Genomic DNA, 19,580 nt, shown 5'->3' on the forward strand with positions numbered 1-19,580 from the left:
GCACGCCTTTAATCCCAGCACTCGGGAGGCAGAGGTAGGAGGATCGCCATGAGTTCAAGGCCACCCTGAGATGACAGAGTTAATTCCAGGTCGGCCTGGACCAGAGTGAGACCCTACCTCGAAAAACTAAAAAAAAAAAAAAAGAATTGACCTAGTAAATATGCACCTCTTTTCTTGTCATTTTGAAGAGAGTTGTAGCTGAAAAGCAGGAGAAAAGAAACCAGGAGCGCCTGAAACGAAGAGAAGAGAGAGAGAGAGAAGAACGTGAGAAACTAAGGAGGTAAGGAGTCATAAGTCCACTTATTTGAAGTTAAATCGCTCTGTTCTGGAAGGAGGTTTGACTTTAAATACTAATAAATCTATTCTGGTCATGGAAAATGGAAATTGGTTTAACTTCTCAAAAATTGCCATGAAGAAAAGCCGGGCCTGTGGGTGTACACCTTTCATCCCAGCACGTGGGAGGCAGAGGTAGGATTGCTGTGAGTTCAAGGCCAGCTTGAGGCTGCATAGTGAATTCCAGATCATTCTGTTGTTCCAAGGCTGGCCTTATAAACACACACACTCACTCACTCTCTCTAGACAGACAGACAGACAGACAGACAGATAGTTAGATATATACGCATGTATGTATGTATGTATGTATATAAAATATATTTTGAGGTAGGGTCTCACTGTAGTTCTGGCTGACCTGGAATTCACTATCTAGTCTCAAGGTGACCTTGAACTCATGGTGATTCTCATCGCTGCCTCTTGAGTGCTGTGATTAATCATACAATTTTTGCACAAATAATACAGGTTGAGTTCCCATTATCTCAATGGTTGGAACCAGAAATGTTTCTGAGTTTGGAGTTGTTTGTATCATTAGACATTTTAAAAATGTATTTATATGAGAGAGAACGAGGTAGAGAAGGAGTGGGTGCACTAGGGCCTCTTGCCACTGCAAACGAACTCTGGTGCATGCACCTCCTGCATCTGGCTTACGTGGGTCTTGGGGAATTGAACGGGGGTTCTTTGCCTTTGTAGGCAAAGGCCTTAACCACTAAGCCATCTCTCCAGCCCCATAGAAATTTTACTTAGGCCATGTCAGTTCATTATATCTCACTGATTTTATTAAACTTTGGTTCTTTATTTCTTCTGTTTCTAGAGGAACCATAAATTATAAAAATTCAATTAACTTGAGTATAGCTAACTATATAATTTGGTCTATGTTGTTATTCATTTATTGGTAAATTACATGGTATCAGTGTGGCAACATTCTAACTCATGTTCCCAACTTCTTAATCATCTTATGATGGAAAGTAAAAGAATTTATCTGTTTCCTTAATTGTATAGCCTTTCTATAATTGTTTTTCTTTTCCTTTTTTATTTATGGGAGAGAATATGAGCATGCCAACTTCTCCTGCTACTGCATACAATCTCCTGACACGTGCATGTACCACATTGGATCTGGCTTTATGTGGGTACTGAGGAATTGTATTTAGGCTGTCAGGCTTTGCAAGCAAGCCTCTTTACCCACTGAGCCATCTCTCCAACCACTATATATCTGCATTTTATCTCTCATAGATAGCTGATGTGCCTAAGTTAATTAAAATACTGTCATGGTAAGATTTGAACGTAGTGTACTTAACAAGGTTGAGGTGAAGATTTTTTGTGTTATGCTACTTTTAACTGGTAATATTCTTGCATTGCAAGGACAAAATAGGACTGAGTCCAGAGTGGATATATTCTCTTTTTAGAGAAACACCCCACCTGACTTGTCCATCCCTCTACTCTCCCTTTTACCTTTTCTTTTGTCTTCCCCTGCATCTCTGTCTCCTCATACCTCCCCTTTTATGTATTACTGTCTTCCATTTAGTATAAATTTTACTTCAGAACTTTTACCATTTTGTTCTTGGTGTACACTTGAGTTTTAGTTTTAAATTTTAAAAATACTTTATTTATTGGAGAGAGCTAGAGAGAGATGCAGATAGGGAGAGAATGGGCACACCAAGGCCTCCAGCCACTGCAAATAAACTCCAGATGCATGTGCCACCTTGTGTGCCTGGCATTTGGGTACTGTGGAATTGAACCTGGGTCCTTAAGCTTCACAGGCAAGCACCTTAATCACTAAGCCATTTCTCCAGCTCTGCAAATCCCTTTTATCAGGCTATATTTTCACATTTGTACACAATAAGAAAATACTACATCTTACCATTTTTGCTTGCAGACTATCAACTTTCTTTGACATGGTTTGTAAAATAGAGCCCTGTTTCAGAAATGTTGATGTATGTGTAGTGGTAGATGCTTGTAAGAAGCTAAGGTAAGGAAGAAAATCTAGTTTGAGTCTATTCTGAGCTGTACAGTGAATTTCAGATCAATCTGGGCTACGTAGCAAGACCCTGTCTCAGAAGTCAAACAAGCCACTGAAGAAATGGTTCAGTGATTAAGGCGCCTACCTGCAAAGCCTAATTACCTGGGTTTGATTCCAAGTACCTACATAAAGCCAGATGCACAAAGTCTTATATGCCTCTAGAGTTGGTTAACAGTGTCTGGAGGCTGTGGTGAACCCATTCTCTGTCAGTCTTCTTTCTCTGTCTCCCTGCTTGCAAATAAGAAGCAGAGATAATAACAGGAAAGGATCAGGGATGGCTAGATCCACTAGCAGGTTGATCAAGTCTTCAGTATAGGAAGGGTGGTTTTTTTTTTTTTTTTTTTTTTTGAGGTAGGGTCTCACTCTGGTCCAGGCTGACCTGGAATTAACTATGTAGTCTCAGGGTGGCCTCGAACTCTTGGTGGTCCTCCTACCTCTGCCTCCCAAGTGCTGGAATTAAAGGCATGCACTACCATGCCTGGCTAAATATTTTATTTATTAGAGAGAGAAGGAGGGAGGGAGGAAGAGGCAGATACAGAAAAAGAGAATGGGCACACCAAGGTCTCTAGCCACTGCAAACGAACTCCAGGAGCATGTGCACCAATGTACATGAGTCCTGGGGAATCAAACCAGAGTCCCTAGGCTTCTCAGGCAAATATCTTACCTGCTAAGCCATTTCCCCAGCCCAGCATAGGAACTTTTAACAGATATTTCATATCTAAATCACAAGATAATTTAAAAAATTTTTTTATTTGCAAGCAGAAAGAGATAGAACATAGAGAGAGAATGGGCATGCCAGGGCCTCTAGCCACTGAAAATGAACTCCAGACATGTGTTTCCCTTGCATCTGGCTTGTGTGGGTCCTGGGGAATTGAATCTGGGTTCTTTGGCTTCACAGGCAAACGCCTTAACCACTAAGCCATTTCTCCAGCCCACAAGATAATTCGCCCCCCCCCCCCCCACTCACACACCATTAACTAGTCAAATTTAGATTCCTTCTTTTTCCAGTGTTAACGTACCTGGATGAGTCCAAAGTTACGTTTTCCATTATGCTTTATATTACACACAGGGTTACACTAACCACAACATTGATTGTTACAATTGGTTGAGCCCTAAAGAGTGTGCTGGGAATTGTGTAGTATATATCCTTCATGCAAACATAGAGTCGAATTAAGTGTTCTAGGGATGATAGTATGAAGTTGTAACCTCAAAATGTGTGCATTTTAGGTCACAGACATTTTAGTCTTCCGAGAACATATAGCCAGGTATCCCATTATGGTTGCTAATTTGGCAAGGTGGGGAAGTCTGCCCAGAGTGTGGTACAGTTTTGGAGCAGTGATGGTGTTGATAAGCACCCGTATCATTTTTATAGAATTGATTATAACAACCCCACAAAAATATAATTTTACAGTACATTATACTTTTTGTCTTATTTAGTTCTTAAGTAACTTTTCTAAAAGTAATTATTTTTTTTAGGTCCCGATCACATAGCAAGAATCCCAAAAGGTAGGTGTTCTAGAGGATAGCTATAAGTAGTGAAGCTTTTTTTTTTTTTTCTCAAATGTATGGTTATTTTAGATTAAAATTCTAACATGAATTACTGTATTCTTTTTTGATAGTTCAGGACTTTCTTTTTTTAATTTTTAAAATTTATTTGAGACAGAGAAGTAGATAGAGAATGGGTGTGCCAAGGCCTCTAACCACTGCAAATGAACTCCAGATGTGTGTGCTACCTTGTACATCTGGATTACCTGGGTCCTGGGGAATCAAACCTGGGTCCTTCACCTTTGCAAGCACCTTAACTGCTAAGCCCTCTCTCCAGCAACACCCCTGTTTAGTTTTTTGAAGTAGGGTCTTGCTCTGCCTCAGGTTGACCTAGAATTTACTGTGTAGTCTCAGGTTGCCTTGAACTAAAGGTAATCCTCCTACCACCACCTCCCAAGTGCTGGGATTAAAGGAGTGTGTCACCATGCGCAGCAACTTGAGTATTTTTATTTTATTTATTTTTTTTAATTTTTATTCACATTTTCCATGATTATAAAATATATCCCATGGTGATTCCCTCCCTCCCCACCCTATTTTTGTTTTTTTAAAGAGATGTAGAGAGAATTGCTGTGCCAGGTCCTCAGCCACTGATAGTGATCTCCAGACACTTGTGCCACCTAGTGGGCATGAGCAATCATGCGCAAGCTTTGTGTATCTACATAAAGTTGGATCTGGAGAGTCCAACATGGCTTTAGGCTTTGCAGGCACCTTAACTGCTTAGCCATCTCTCCACCCAAGTTCAGGATTTTTAAAAAAGATTATTATTTTTTTTTAAAGTTTTACAATTTTTATTTAGTTAATAAAGGGAGAGGGAGAGAGAGAGAATGGGTGTTCCAGGCCTCCAGCCACTGCAAACAAACTCCTGACACATGTGCAACCATGTGCATCTGGCTTATTTGCGACCTGGAGAATCAAACTTGGTTCCTTAGGCTTCACAGGCATGCACCTCAACTGCTAAGCCATCTCTCCAGCCCAAAGATGTTTATTTCTTCACAAGCAGAGAAAGGGAAGGAGGGAGGCAGGCAGAGAATGAACACACTAAGGGACCCTTAACCACTGCAAACCACTTTGTGCATCTAGCCTTATGTGGGTAGTGGGTCATTGAAGGCAGACCATTAGGCTTTGTATGCAAGCACCTTTAACTGCTGAGTCATCTCTTTTCATCCCAATAGCTCAGTTTTGAGCATCTATTTAAGGAGAAACCCCCCACCAAGGAATGGTCCCACTCTTGCCTAGGCTGACCTGGCAATTCACTCTGTAGTCCCAGGCAGACATTGAACTCAAGGTAATCCTCCCATCTTTGCTTCCCAGTGTTGAGATTAAGGGCATCAGCCACCATGCTTATAACTTGCTTTTATCAGTGAAATACAATAATCTGAAGCTGTAGGGGAAGCACATAGTATTTTTCTTTTAATAAACAAACAAAAAAAAAGCCAGTCGTGCCCACACACACTTTTAATCCCAGCACTGGGGAGGCAGAGGTAGGAGGATCACTGTGAGGTTGAGGACAGCCTAAGATTGCATAGTGAATTCCAGGGCAGCCTGGGCTAATGTGAGACCCCATATTGAAAAAAACAATTTTATATTTAAAGTAACTTTAACCATACTGGCCTTGAACTCTTAGCTATCCTCCTACCTCTCTCCCAACTTCTGGGATTAAAGGCGTGTACTACCACACCTGGCTAAACATACATTTTTTGAGTGATTTTAAAAGATATGTCAGGGGTGGAGAGATGGCTTAGTGGTTAAGGTGCTTGCCTGCAAAGCCTAATGACCCATGTTCAATTCCCCAGTACCCATGTAAAGCCAGATGCGCAAGGTGATGCATGAATCTGGAGTTCATTTGTAGTGGCTGGAGGCCCTTTCTCTCTCCCTTTCTCTTTCTCTATATTAAAAATGTATATACAAATAGATTAAGTAGCTAGCTGGATTGTTTTTAATTTAGTCCTGGGTTAGTGTTTACTATTCAGCGCATGCTGTCCTCAGACTTTTATCAAATCCTTCTATCTGCTTTTCTGTGTGTAAGGATTATAGGCTTGTGCCATAGTCAGCTTCTTTTTCCTGAGGAAGTATTGCTATGTCACCCATGCTACCCTTGAATTTATTACTCTTTCTCTGCCTTTCTGAGTGCTGGGATTATCATTATGTGCCACCACCCTTAGCACTGCAGCTTTTCTTGGGGTGCTCATGTATTCCAATGCAATTGGTATAGTTCTGGACTTAGGTCCATCACCTCAGACTATTAATAATTCCCCCTATCACCCAGAAATTCATCATAGCTTCCTGTACTTGGTCATACTTTTTTTTTTTTTTTTTTTGGCTTTTCTAGGTAGGGTCTCATTTTAGCCCAGGCTGTCCTGAAATTCACCATGTAGTCTCAGGCTGCTCTCGAACTCATGGTGATCCTCCTTCCTCTGTCTCCCAAGTGCTGGGATTAAAGGCATGCTCCACCATGCCCAGCTTGTCTAGATTTTAATATAAATTTAATTTTTTTGGAGGTAGGGTCTCACTCTAGCCTAGTATGACCTGGAATTATTTATGTGATCTCAGGGTAGCCTCGAACTATTGTCCTGAGTGTTGGGATTAAAGTTGTGTACCACCGCGCGCGCGCGCGCGCGCGCGCGTGTGTGTGTGTGTGTGTGTGTGTTTGTAAATTTTTATTTATTTGAGAGAGAAGGAGAGGCAGACAGAGAGAAAGAAAGAATGGGCGCACTAGGGCCTTTAGCCACTGCAAATGAACTCCATGTGTCTGTGCCACCTTCTGCATCTGGCTTACGTGGGTCCTGGGGAATCGAACCAGGGTCCTTAGGCTTCGCAGACAAATGGCTTCACTGCTAAGCCATTTCCCCAGCCCTCTTATTTTTTTTTTTTAAGTCAAGTAAAGATACAGAGGCTGGAGAGATGGGTTAGCGGTTAAGGCCCTTTCTTGTGAAGCCTAAGAAAGCTTGTTCACATCTCCAGGTCCCATGTATGGCCAGACACAAAAGTGATGCAAGCGTGCAATGTTGCACATGCACACAAGGAGGTATGCATGCGTCTGGAGTTCATTCACAGCAGTTGAAAGGCCCTGGTGTGCCCACTGTCTTATCTCTTTCTCCCTCTCTCTGTCCCTCAAAACTAAGGTATGTATTAGATTTAACAGGTTCATAATAACTATATCAAAATGAGTGGTTACAAAAATATTTCTTGGCAAAAGTTGTTTGTTTTTTGCATTTTTATTTTGTGAAAATTTTATACTCAGTTTGATCATATATACCCCAATTACCCCCTTAGTCCAGCTGAACCCCTTCTTCATATCACCAGTAGCTATTCTACTAAAGAAAATGACTTTTCTCACTTAGTACCTATTGATTGCCATCAGCTCCTCAGGAAGGGTTGTCTTCATGAGCTCCTACTTCATCTACTAAGGAATTAAAATTAGTTTTGAGTGAAAATTTATACTTTTTCAACCTCTGCCCCCCCCCTTTTTTTTTTAATTTATTTTGAAGCAGAGAGAGATTGAAACTGGGCACACTAGGGTCTTCTGCCACTGCACACGACCTGCAGACGAATGTGCCATTTTGTGCATCTGGCTTTACATATAACTGGGAACTTGAACTCAGGCTGTCAGGCATTGCAAGCAAGCGTCTTTAACCATTGAACCATCTCTCCAGCCCAGCTGCTCCTTTTAGAAGAACTTTGTGAGCCATATGTAGTGGCATGTAGTTATGATCTCAGTATTCTGTAGTCTCAGTACATAGAAGGTGGTAAAGATAGGATTAGGAACTCAAGCTTCATGGCAAGTTCACGGCTTCCCAAGGCTGCATGAGAAGTACTCTAGTTGTGGAAATAGTCTGTTCATTTGTATTTAGACACTAGGTAGAATATGAGCCTTTCATCAGCTATAGTATGTACATTGGTGGAAGGCTTTTAGACTTTATTTATGATCACATAAATATTTATAAATAAATATAAATAAATAAATATAAATAAATATAAATAAATTTATAAATAAATATTTTATTTATTTTGAGATAGGGTCTCACTCTAGCTCAGGCTGACCTGGAATTCACTATGTAGTCTCAGAAACTCACAGTGATCCTCCCACCTTTGCCTCCCACGTGCTGGGATTAAAGGCATGTGCCACCACGCCTAGCTATTTATTTTATTTATTTGAGAGAGAGAGAGAGAGAGAAAGAAAGAATGGGTACTCCTGGGCCTGTAGCCACTACAAACGAACTCCAGACACATGTGCCCCCTTGTGCATCTGGCTTATGTGGGTCCTTGAGAGTTGAATTGGGATTCTTTGGCTTTGCAGGTAAATGCCTTAACTGCTACGCCTTCTCTCCAGCCTTAATGACCACATTTTTATTGGAATATAACCCATTGCCCACTCAAATCTTGTGCATTTGAAACTTACATTATGAGAAAGCATTGTATTTTTGCATTTTTTTGTGGTGACTTCACAGAATGTTTTATTTTGTTTTAGTTTTTCAAGGTAGTGTCTCGCTGTAGCCCAGACTTGATGTGGAATTCACTGTGTAGTCTCACGGTGGCTTTGAACTCATGGCAATCCTCCTACTACCTCTGCCTCCTGAGTGCTAGGATTAAAAGCGTGTGCCACCATGCCTGGCTCTTGACAAAAAGTTTTAACTGTATTGGTGAGATGTAATTTTATAAAGCATACCATAAAATTTACTCATTTTAAGCATTGAAGGCAATGGCTTTTTGGTAAATTTGTGCAACAATTCCTGCCATATACTGGTGATACAGATTGTTGATTTGTTTTTCTTTTCTATTCCTGGTATAACACCCCCCTCCTTTGCCATTGGTATCTTGTGGCCTCTTTCATGCTTGGCAAGTGTTTTGCCACTGAGCTTCATCTTTAGACCACTAATTTAATTTTGTTTGTTTGTTTTGTTTTCTGAGGTAGGGTCTCACGCTAGTTCAGAGCTGACTTGGAATTCACTATGTAGTCTCAGGGTAGCCTCGAACTCACAGTGATCCTCTGACCTCTGCCTCCCCAGTTGCTGGGATTAAAGGACTGTGCCGCCACACACAGCTACTAATGTAAATTTATATATCACTGATTGACTTCTGAAAGTTGTTATAAAATGGTTTACTAGCATATATCAATTATACATAATGATTTTCACTATGGCATTTCCATATATGTATATAATATATTTTGATTTTATTTATACTCACCTTCTTTGGTTCCCTTCCTATTCCTCCATTCCTGTTCCTCTTTCTTCTCTCAACTATTCTCCCTTGTACTTTCTTGGCTTGTTTATGTCTGTTTTTTTTTTTTTTTGTAAGTATTTTATTTTTTTTTATTTATTTATGGAAGAGAGAATTCGGGGGTGGAAAATGGGTGCACCAGAGCCTCCAGACACTGCAAATGAGCTCCAGACACATGCACCACCCTGTGCATCTTGCTTACATGGGTTCTCGGAAATTCTTCCTGAGTCCTTTGGCTTCGAAGGCAAATGCCTTAACTGCTAAGCCATCCCTCCAGCTCCCCCCCCCCCTTTTATTGATGGAGGGTCTTACTCTAGTGCAGGCTGATCTGAAATTCACTCTGTAGTCTCAGGGTGGATCTTTCTACCTCTGCCTCGCAAGTGATGGGATTAGAGGCATGTGCCACCATGCCTGGCTGGCTTTTTTGTTGTTTACGAACCCCTGTTCTTCCACATTCTTACAGGGGCATGCGCCACCACACAGGGCTAATAAGTAAATCTTTAGCTGGTCGTGGTGGCACTCACCTTTAATCCCAGTACTTGGGAGGCAGAGATAGGAGGATCCTCGTGAGTTCAAGGCCAACCTGAGACTACATAGTGAATTCCAGGACAGCCTGGGCCAGAGAATGAGAACCTGCCTCAGAAAACCAATAATAATAACAATAACAATAAATCTTTAAAGAAAAATAAATTAAAAAAATAAAGATTATAGGGCCCATGACATGAAGAAAACCAGTATTCCACACTACTCCCCTCCTCCAGTTATTACATTCTTTCCATTTCTTCACAGTATTCCCTGATCTTTAGAGAGTATGAAGTAGATGTCTCAATTATGGCTGAGCATTCAATCATCATTTATTCTTGTCACTTTGTAAAGTTTTAAATTTTTTCTTTATTTATTTGCAAGCAAAGAGGTAGAGATAACATAATTTATGTTAATTGTAATCTATGATATAAGCATTTTTATTAAGAAGGTAGTTTTTTTAAATATTTTTATTTATTTATTTATTTATTTATTTGAGAGCGACAGACACAAAGAGAAAGACAGATAGAGGGAGAGAGAGAGAATGGGCGCGCCAGGGCTTCCAGCCTCTGCAAACGAACTTCAGACGCGTGCACCCCCTTGTGCATCTGGCTAACGTGGGACCTGGGGAACCGGGGTCCTTAAGCTTCACAGGCAAGCGCTTAACTGCTAAGCCATCTCTCCAGCCCAAGAAGGTAGTTTATATCATATCATAGTATTGCACTCAGGTTCACATTGCTTGTAAAAATCACCTGACCAAGAGCTGCCTTGGGGGCGGGGTAGTTATTTTGGCTTACAGACCCAAAGGGAAGCTCCATGGTGGCAGGAGAAAATGATGGCATGAGCAGAGGGTGAACATCACCCCTTGGCCAACATAAGGTGGACAACAGGAACAGGAGAGTATGCTAAACACTGTCATGGGGAAACTGGCTATGACACCTATAAGCCCACTTAAGCTTATGGGGGACACCTGAATCAAACCACCACACATGGTATACTGTTAATATTTATGGACTTTCCAATATGAATAAATAAGGTAGTTTGCTAGGCACATCACATCCATTTGGCCAAACATCAACAGCAGCTTCCCCACTAGGGTCTAAGACCTCCTGAGCCATCAGTTTTTAACTAAGTTAATATTAGTATTACATTTAAAAAAAAATTTTTTTTGCAGAGCATGAGTAAATAAATGAATGCATCAGGGCCTCTAGCTACTGCAAACAAGCTCTAGATAAATGCATATGCCTCTCTGTATTCGGTCTTCTTGGGTACTGGGGAATTGATCTGGGAATGTTAGGCTTTGTAGGCATGTGCCTTAAGTGCTGATCCATCTCCCCATCCCTAATATTACAATTTTTATTTTGAAATTTTGTGTAATTTTTTAAAGTTACAATTCTTTTTTAAATATTTTATTTACTTATTTGAGAGAGAGAGAGATAGGGAATGGGCTTTGCAGGGCTTCTAGCCATTGCAAACAAACTTCAGATGTATATAACCACCTTGTGCATCTGGCTTTACATGGGTACTGGGGAACTGAACCTGGGGTCCTTAGCTTTGTAGGCAAATGCCTTAACCACTAAGCCATCTCTCCAGCCCAGTATGCAGTTTCTTAAAATTTATTTATTATTTTTTATTAACAACTTCCATGATTGTAAACAATACCCCATGGTGATGCCCTCCTTTCCCCCACTTTCCCCTTTGAAACTCCATTCTCCATCATATCCCCTCCCTCTCTCAATCAGTCTCTCTTTTATTTTGATGTCATCATCTTTTCCTCCTCTTATGATGGTCTTGTGTAGGCAGTGTCAGGCACTATGAGGTCATGGATATCCAGGCCATTTTGTGTCTGGAGGAGCACGTTGTAAGGAGTCCTACCCTTCCTTTGGCTCTTACATTTTTTCCGCCACCTCTGCTGCATTAGACCCTGAGCCTTGGAAGGTGTGATAGAGATATTGCAGTGCTGAGCACTCCTGTCACTTGTTTCAAGCACCATGATGCCTTCTGAGTCATCCCAAACTCAGTGCCATCTGAAAAGAGAAGATTCTCTACCAACAGTGAGAGTAGCATTAATATATAGGTATGAACATTAAGAGATGTGCTTACTGGGCAGTTTGATAAGCATAGTATATACATTTAGCCAGACAGCAGCAGACGTTATACCCCTAGGGCTCATGACTACCCCTGTTTTAAGTTTTCGGTATCAGGGATGTATTCCCTCCCATGGAGCAGGCCTCCAGTCCAATTAGAGGGCAGTTGGTTTCCACTATGACAGACATGCCACTATTGCACCTGTTGGCTCACTTGGCCTGGCTGGCCAAATGTAAGACTTGTAGTGTCCACTGTTGTGTATTTTCCACTGGTGATTTCTATCTCTACCATTGAACTACATGCAGAATGGCTTCTTCCAGCTTTCTGTCAGCTGGTCTACATGGAGGTTATCATCTCAGTTCCAGCAGGATTTCTCAGTGGCCTTGCATCCCAAGTATGTGGAGTCTTCAGCAATAGAGTCTTACCATCTATTCCTAGTAGGAAACCCAGGGCCTTTAATGTTTTGTGGGCATCAGGGACCTCCCTGGCCAGCAACTCACTAGAACATATCCCATCCTTGGCACTGAAAATTTTCTAGCAACAATCTGTGGCTCTTGAGTGTTCCATTGTCCTTAGGCTTTGTAGGCAAGTGCCTTAACTGCTAAGCCATTTCTCCAGCCCAGTATGTAGGTTTTTTTTTTGTTTGTTTGTTTTTTCGAGATAGGGTCTCACTCTAGCCCAGGCTGACCTGTAATTCACTATGGAGTCTCAGGGTGGCCTCGAACTCACAGCAATCCTCCTACCTCTGCCTCCCGAATGCTGGGATTAAAGGCATGCGCCACCACACCCGGCAGTATGTAGTTTTTAACATGAGGAATTTATTTTAGTGTACATTTAGTTAATTTGGAATATATATAAGCACAGATACTGAAAGGTTTCTCTTAAAAGAAGAGGATTTAGTAAGGCTTGAGAGATGGCTTAACGGTTAAAGTGCTTGCCAGCTAAAACATAGAACCCAGGTTCAGTTTTTCAAGACCCATGAAGCCAGATGCACAAGGTAGCGCATGTGTCTATAGCATTCATTTGCAGTGGCTAGCGGCTCTGGAGTTCATATTCTCTTGCTTTCTCTTTCTGTCTCTGTGTCTCTCTCAAGTAAATAAATAAATACGTTAAAAAACTGGCTTAGTAAATAAGATGTGCTGAGATAGCTAAAAATAAAAATTGTTTTTGTGTAGGTCTAGATCCAGAGAGCATCGTAGACACCGGTCTCGCTCTATGTCACGAGAACGCAAGAGGAGGACTCGATCCAAGTCTAGGGAGAAACGCCATCGCCACAGGTCTCGTTCCAGCAGCCGTAGTCGCAGCCGCAGCCACCAGAGAAGTCGGCACAGTTCTAGAGATAGAAGCAGAGAGCGATCCAAGAGGAGGTACTGACGTGCCAGTCCAAGGATGTGGAGCTACTTTTGTGTTTATCCTTTTGCTTACTTACCTTACTTATGTTTAGATTCTTGGTTTGAAACTTGCACCTGATGACATGTACACATTTGTGTGTGGGTGTATACATTTTTTTAAATCCCTGATTGTGTGGGTAGTTCATGAATTACATGTGAGCCGGACTAAGAAATTGAAACCAGTATGTGCAGAGGTTTTTCTTGTTCTCCACTTGCAATGTCTTGGAAAAAACATATTTTGCAGGCAAACAATTTTAGGTACTAAAAATTTTTGAGTTTTTCCAACATGTATTAACAAGGGACTTTGAGAAGTCCTTTCATTAAAAGAGTTGTTTAGCTTTGACTGTTTCCTAAACTTATTTGAGCTGTACACTCTTTTAGAGCAGACATATTCTACTATGTTTTTGTTTAATCTGCATTGAAATGATACTTTACTGTGTACACCTTTATGTTAATGACAAGATTCTATGAGTTTTGGAGAGGCTACAACACTTTTTAATATAACAAGAAGAAGGTTCAGTGAAGCCATCACTGGGTAGAGTGTAATAGTTATGGACCTGATAATGAGAGCAGACAAAGGATTAGCTTGTGGTAGATTCACAATCTATATTGACTAAGATCTCAAAAATGTCTCAGGTCACTTGATAGCCTTTAAAGCAGATAATTGCTATGGAACCTAACCTAAATTTAAAATTGTTTCTCTTAAGCTGGGTGTGGCAGCTCACACCTTTAATCCCATCTGAGGTAGGAGGATAGCAGTGAGTTCGAAGACAGCCTGGGATATAAAGCCAATTCCCAATCAGCCTAGGCTAGAATAAGACCCTGCCTCAAAAAGAAAAATCTTTTTTTTCCTGTACAACTGTCCTTAAGTATATACATGATGATAAATGTTTTTGTTTTTTTTTTTTTTGATTAGTCACTTTCTATGGATTATTTCATATAAAGTCCATAATAGAATCCACAAATACCTGGTTAAATCTTTCCATGGTTTAGACTCACAACTACCCATTCCCTGAAATCACAAGCTGAGTTATTTAATAGGCTCTCAATATTTAACATTTCATTTCTTGGGCTGGAAAGAAGGCTTATGTTTTAAGTAGTCCTGACTTGAAGGTGATTGATATCAGTATACTTTTTTTTTTTTTTTTTTTTTTTTTGAGACAAGGCCTTACTGTGTATCCCAGGCTGGCCCCAAGCTCATGATTCTTTTGCTGCAGCCTCCTTAGTTAGGGGATTATGCGCATATGTCACTTCTCTTGGCAATTTTAAGAATTAGTTACAGTGTAGTTGGGCAACCATATTCAAGTTGTTCTAAAAGCTTGCAAAAGTGTTAAACTGGGTATTGTAGGGTAGATGAAGAAAATATCAGACTAATAAAAAACATAGTAATTGGCCTTAGATAATGGATCAGGCTTGAATAAGTGGCTCTAATTTCAGCAGGCAGGACAATATCTGTAGCCACTTGTTTTGTATTCTTGAAAGTGTACTTTAGAGCTACTCTTCGCTTCATGAGTCTTAACCTACAAACTAAAGTTTGAGAGTCATACTGCTAGATGGTAAAATACCTTGATGAGTTTTATGTTGATCCTACTACCCAGCTGTCATTTTTCTTGCTCATATGAATTTTTCTTTTGTCAACATTGGTGGTGGAGATGGGAGGGATGGGTGTGGAGTCTTGTTCTCTGAGATTATGTCATTGTCATTCCTGATGTTTCCTGCTCTTGTGAAGTTTATTCGCATGGGAAAACTTCCTACCATACTACACCACTACCCTGAGTTTCTTAGCTGGTTCATAAAGAGGCTTAGTTTTGTTAAATTATTAAAAATTTTGCATTTCATATCTTTGAACTCAAATTACTTTCAGAGCTAGGGAAATGGCTCAGTGGCTGAGATACTAAAGTACCATTGTTTGTATCAAAATTAGATAAATTGCTATAAAGCCTTGCTACATATAGAAGACATCAGATTATTACTACACATGTGAATTTACTTTTGGAACGTAAAAATTTCCAATAGAAGTCTTTGTATTTTGCTGTATGCATGGCCTTGCTGTGAAGTACTGATCTCTGATCTAAGTAAGTAGACTCCCTTTGTGACTCTTTCCTTGGCAGTAGTTCCCATGAGTCAGTGAAGACCTTTGCAGCTTTCTGCTTCTTGTTCTCTTCTAATATCTAATGCAGACTTCAGTGTCCTGGGCAAATAATTTAATTATTGTGTTTGTCTTTACTCATATGCTAAATAAAAATAACACATTGGGGTTATTTGGTTTGTTATTGTTTTTTTTCCCCCCCAGCAAAATATAGGAAACAGCTTTTGTAATGGGGGCATTTGTAATCTATTACAAAACATAAATGCTCTCTCTTTGTTTTTCAGTTATTATCACTGACCTACGGGACTTGCCAACATAAATCCTTATTCTTAATTATGTAGTAATCTCTTCTATGCCATTATTTTCAAGGCTGTGGAGAGGGCAAGTATAATTCATGATTTTGTTTTTAGAATATCATTTTAAAATTAAGCTTACTAAGCCAGCTGTAGTGGCTTACTCCTATAATGCCACCAGAGTAGAAGGGTTGCCACAAATTCGAAGTCAGCCTAGGTTACATAGTTTCAGGCCAGCCTGTGCTGCAAGGCTATAGAGGGAGACTCTGCTCTGTCTCAAACAAACTTAAAACTTTCAATAGAATACTCAAAATTGTCATTAATTTTTACACTTATTTGACATATTGTTAGAAGTCTTTTATTTTGGCCCTTATGGAAAATATTTGAGGAAACAATTTAGGGGCGGAGAGATTTACTTTGGCTTGCGTTCATTTCATGGCCTCTTGGCTGCATTGCTTCAGGGCCCATGTTCTGTGAGACAAAATATCAGGGCAAGTGGTAGAGCAAAGTGGTATGGCTCACTTCCTAGCAGAAGCAGAGCAAAGCAGGAAGGAGCCAGACAGAAGATACACCTTTCAAAGACACCCCCTCCCCCAATGACCTATACCTCTGTCAGAATTCACTGATGGTTAGCATTCTCATGGAGCCCATCATCACCTTCAGTAGCACTACTGGCTGGGGACCAAGCCTTCATTACATGAGTCTTTGGGGCCATTTTATATCTAAGCCACAGTATCTTCCTTAACTATATTCTTAAAACTGAGCATAGTACTATTTTTTCCTGCCTTATGTTTTCCTGAAAGTATTCCTTATTCAGGACTGGAGGTATAGCTCAGCCTTAGCGTGCATGCTTGGCATATGTGAGGTTCTGGGTTTAAACTCCAGCGCTAAACAAAAACCCCCACAATATTCAGGTCTTGGCAGTGCCTCAGATCCTAATTCTAAACCTGGGTTGAGATCATTATGTAAACATTCTGTATCACTTGTAAAGAACCAAATAAATGTAATATTTTTTGCTGGTCGTAGATGTTGAAAGTATAGTTTCTATACTAATACAGTTTGATTCTATATTCTAAATTCTAATCTCATGATGTCCTTTGGTTTTTCTTCTTGCTGAATCTGATCTGAGCATGTTGTGTTTATGTATCTTCTTTACTGGAGATGGGTATGGTAATGGAGATAACATTAAGAAACAGTTATGATTAATCAGAATTTATTATAGTATGATCATATTTTCCTGTCTTCCATTATGGTTTTAATGAGTTAACTCAGGAGGAGTAATGCAGATTTTTAAGTTAACATGCTTATTTAAAGCCATATTATTGAGCAGTTTTCTTAATCTGAGCTGGCAAACTGTTGCCTGTAGGACACATGTGGCTGTTGTCTGTTTTTGTAGAGCCAGCAAGCTATGGATGGTTTTACATTTTAAAGGTTGATAGAAAGTAAAGGAAGAATACTATAGTACCCCATCATCTGTGTGTAATTTACAACACCTCATATATTTACTGTCTGCCTACATAGCACACAGAAAAGATTTATTGACCCCTGTACTATTTTATTGATTTCCATCTGACTTGTAATCTGTCTGCTCTTCCATATCTTTTTTAAATCTGATAATACTTTTCACTTTAAAAGGCCATTATCTTTATATCTTTTTATGAATTAGAGAAGCTTTATGGTTTTCTCTGAGGTATTAATAACATCGTAAATGTCATTATTTTAGCTATATACTTTTTGACCCTTCAGTATTTGTTTGCACTACTTATTTTAGTGCCCTAATCAACTACAGTAGTTATTTTCTCTTTTTTTTTTGTTTGTCAGAAAACTGACACTTTTCTTGGGTGTATTCTAATATATTTCTTCTTCTATCAGAAGCTTAATATTTATCCTATTCGTTCATTTAGATTTTGGGTGTCCCAACATATTTTGCTCCTCAAATTAATATTTTTCAGATCCTCAAAAGAAAGATTCAGAGACCAAGACTTAGCATCACGTGACAGAGACAGGAGTTCAAGAGACAGATCACCTCGTGACCGAGATCGAAAAGATAAGAAGCGGTCCTATGAGAGTGCTAATGGCAGATCAGAAGACAGGAGGAGCTCTGAAGAGCGTGAAGCAGGGGAGATCTAATTAGCTGTGTATATATATATATATACACATATATATATGTATACGTGTGTATATATATATGTATATATATATATATCTTCAATCCTCAAGCTTCCTATGAAGTTACATGCTATTGTTTAGTTTACAGCTGTTCAGGGTGACAGTGAACAGTCCCAGACACAGATCCAGCCAGGCTAGATGTATAGTATCTAATGATTTGAACTGAACCTGTTTTCCTTGATAATGCCTAAAACTACATCCATAGTTTCTGGTGAACCTGTAATACCGTTCTGAACATCCAGTTTTATATAATAAGATGCTGATCTCTATTCTTTCAAGTAGGAGTGATAGTGAATGAATTGTGTCACTTGCCTTGCAGTTTATGAACATTTGTAAAATGCTGTCTTCCTTTCTACTTCAATCAGCAGCAGCTTTGGGAGTTTTTCTTTTTAACTCTTCTTCCTCTTGACTTTTGTATCCCCTAATACCTGCACCTCCAACTGTAGGTAAAGGGGCAGGGAAGCAATATAACTTCTGTTGTAAGGTTCTATTCTGACTAATTACTAGTTGATTACAGTTCAGAGTGTTTATACCGGAATGTGTGCTGGAGAACTTAAAATACAGGGGTGTTTTTATTTGATGGTGCCTATTTAGAATTGGGAGTTGAACAGCTGTTGCATTACATACTCTTGCTTTTTATTGAAATTTTGAAATCAGATGTCTTGATTTTTTTTTTCTGTTTTATTAAATTGCTACATTCAGGATGTTCTGAGGGGGGTGGGGGCAGGGACTGTTTCATAATAAGCACTTGTTTTATTTTGTGTATGTGGAGTATAAAGGCTACACCCTCACTGTAAAAAATAATAAAATGAAAGAAACAATTACCACCACCATCATCAAACTGTAACTTGTCTAGTATATTGTCACCAGAACTATTTGCTGTGGGTATTTCCTCTATTCTGTAACATCATTGACAGTGCCTTACTGTACAAGGCACCAAGGAAGTGAGTATATACTTGCATATTCCAGATGAACTGTTGCTTCTGGGTCCCTTGCTGACTATACTCCACTATTTCAGAGCTGTCTTTTAACAGCTTCTGTAGAGAAGAACTGGACCTGCAGAAGCCACTGAGAGTTTCTTGTTTGTATTTCTTGACAAGCCTGAATAAAAACAATATGTAACCAACATTGAAATGCAGTGGTTTCTGCACTGAATTAAGTATTTCTTTCTGTTTGAGGCAGGGTCTCACGGACCAAGGTGGCTTCAAATTCTTGATTGTCCTGCCACTGCCTCCCCAGTTCTAAGATTACAGATGTTTGCCACCATGCCCAGCTAAGATCACTTTTCAAGAATTATTTTTTTTTGCTACCCAAAGTTTTATGAATTTGACGATAGGAACATAGCCTTCTGTGAATGTAAGAAAGGTGCTAACTAATGCCATGTTCCCAGACTTGGGTTATTTTTTTTTAAATACTTTATTTGTGTGAAGAGAGTGAGTGTGAGTATGGGTACGTTAGGACCTCTTGTGGCTACAAATGAACTTCAGACACATTGTGTATTTGACTTTACATAGGCACTAGGGAATTAAACATGGGCTGGCAGGCTTTGCAAGCAAACACTTTTAGCCACTGAGCCATCTACCCCAGCCCCACACCTAGCTGTTTATATTGTGTCTTGAGTCCTGGGAGATTGAATTTAGGCAATCCTTGTGCTTGGGGCAAGGAAGCACTCTTAACTTGCTGACCATGTTCCCAGCCCATTTTTGTTTCTTTCATGTTGGTCTTGTCATGTAGCTCTGGTTGGCCTGGAGCTCTTGATTCTTCTGTCTCTACCTCAGAGTCCTGGGATTACAGGCACCACTGTAACCACAAGGTAAGACATGTTTTTCTTACCAGGTGGTCCTGCAGTTGTAATGTGGAGTATAGGCCTTACCTCCCACAGGTCATGATTGACAAAGAACCATCATGGGGTA

General features: G+C 39.9%; 1 protein-coding gene across 8 annotated transcripts in view; it reads left to right on the top strand.

Moving 5' to 3' along the window:
* The window catches only part of LOC101593520 (putative RNA-binding protein Luc7-like 2), a 70,215-nt gene extending 51,422 nt beyond the window's left edge, over window positions 1–18,793 (top strand). For 7 of the 8 annotated variants that reach the window (XM_045160981.1, XM_045160982.1, XM_045160985.1 and 4 more), the window contains 4 exons: window positions 189–280; window positions 3,827–3,856; window positions 12,901–13,092; window positions 17,451–18,793. In XM_045160981.1, the coding sequence (XP_045016916.1) occupies window positions 189–280; window positions 3,827–3,856; window positions 12,901–13,092; window positions 17,451–17,628 (492 nt within the window). In that variant the 3' untranslated portion in view covers window positions 17,629–18,793. The remainder of the gene's footprint in view (window positions 1–188; window positions 281–3,826; window positions 3,857–12,900; window positions 13,093–17,450) is intronic. The other variant, XM_045160986.1, reaches the window with a different exon arrangement.
* The last annotated feature ends 787 nt before the right edge of the window (window positions 18,794–19,580 follow it).

This window comes from Jaculus jaculus, chromosome 10 (assembly GCF_020740685.1).
Source record: "Jaculus jaculus isolate mJacJac1 chromosome 10, mJacJac1.mat.Y.cur, whole genome shotgun sequence".
Classification (NCBI taxonomy): domain Eukaryota; kingdom Metazoa; phylum Chordata; class Mammalia; order Rodentia; family Dipodidae; genus Jaculus; species Jaculus jaculus.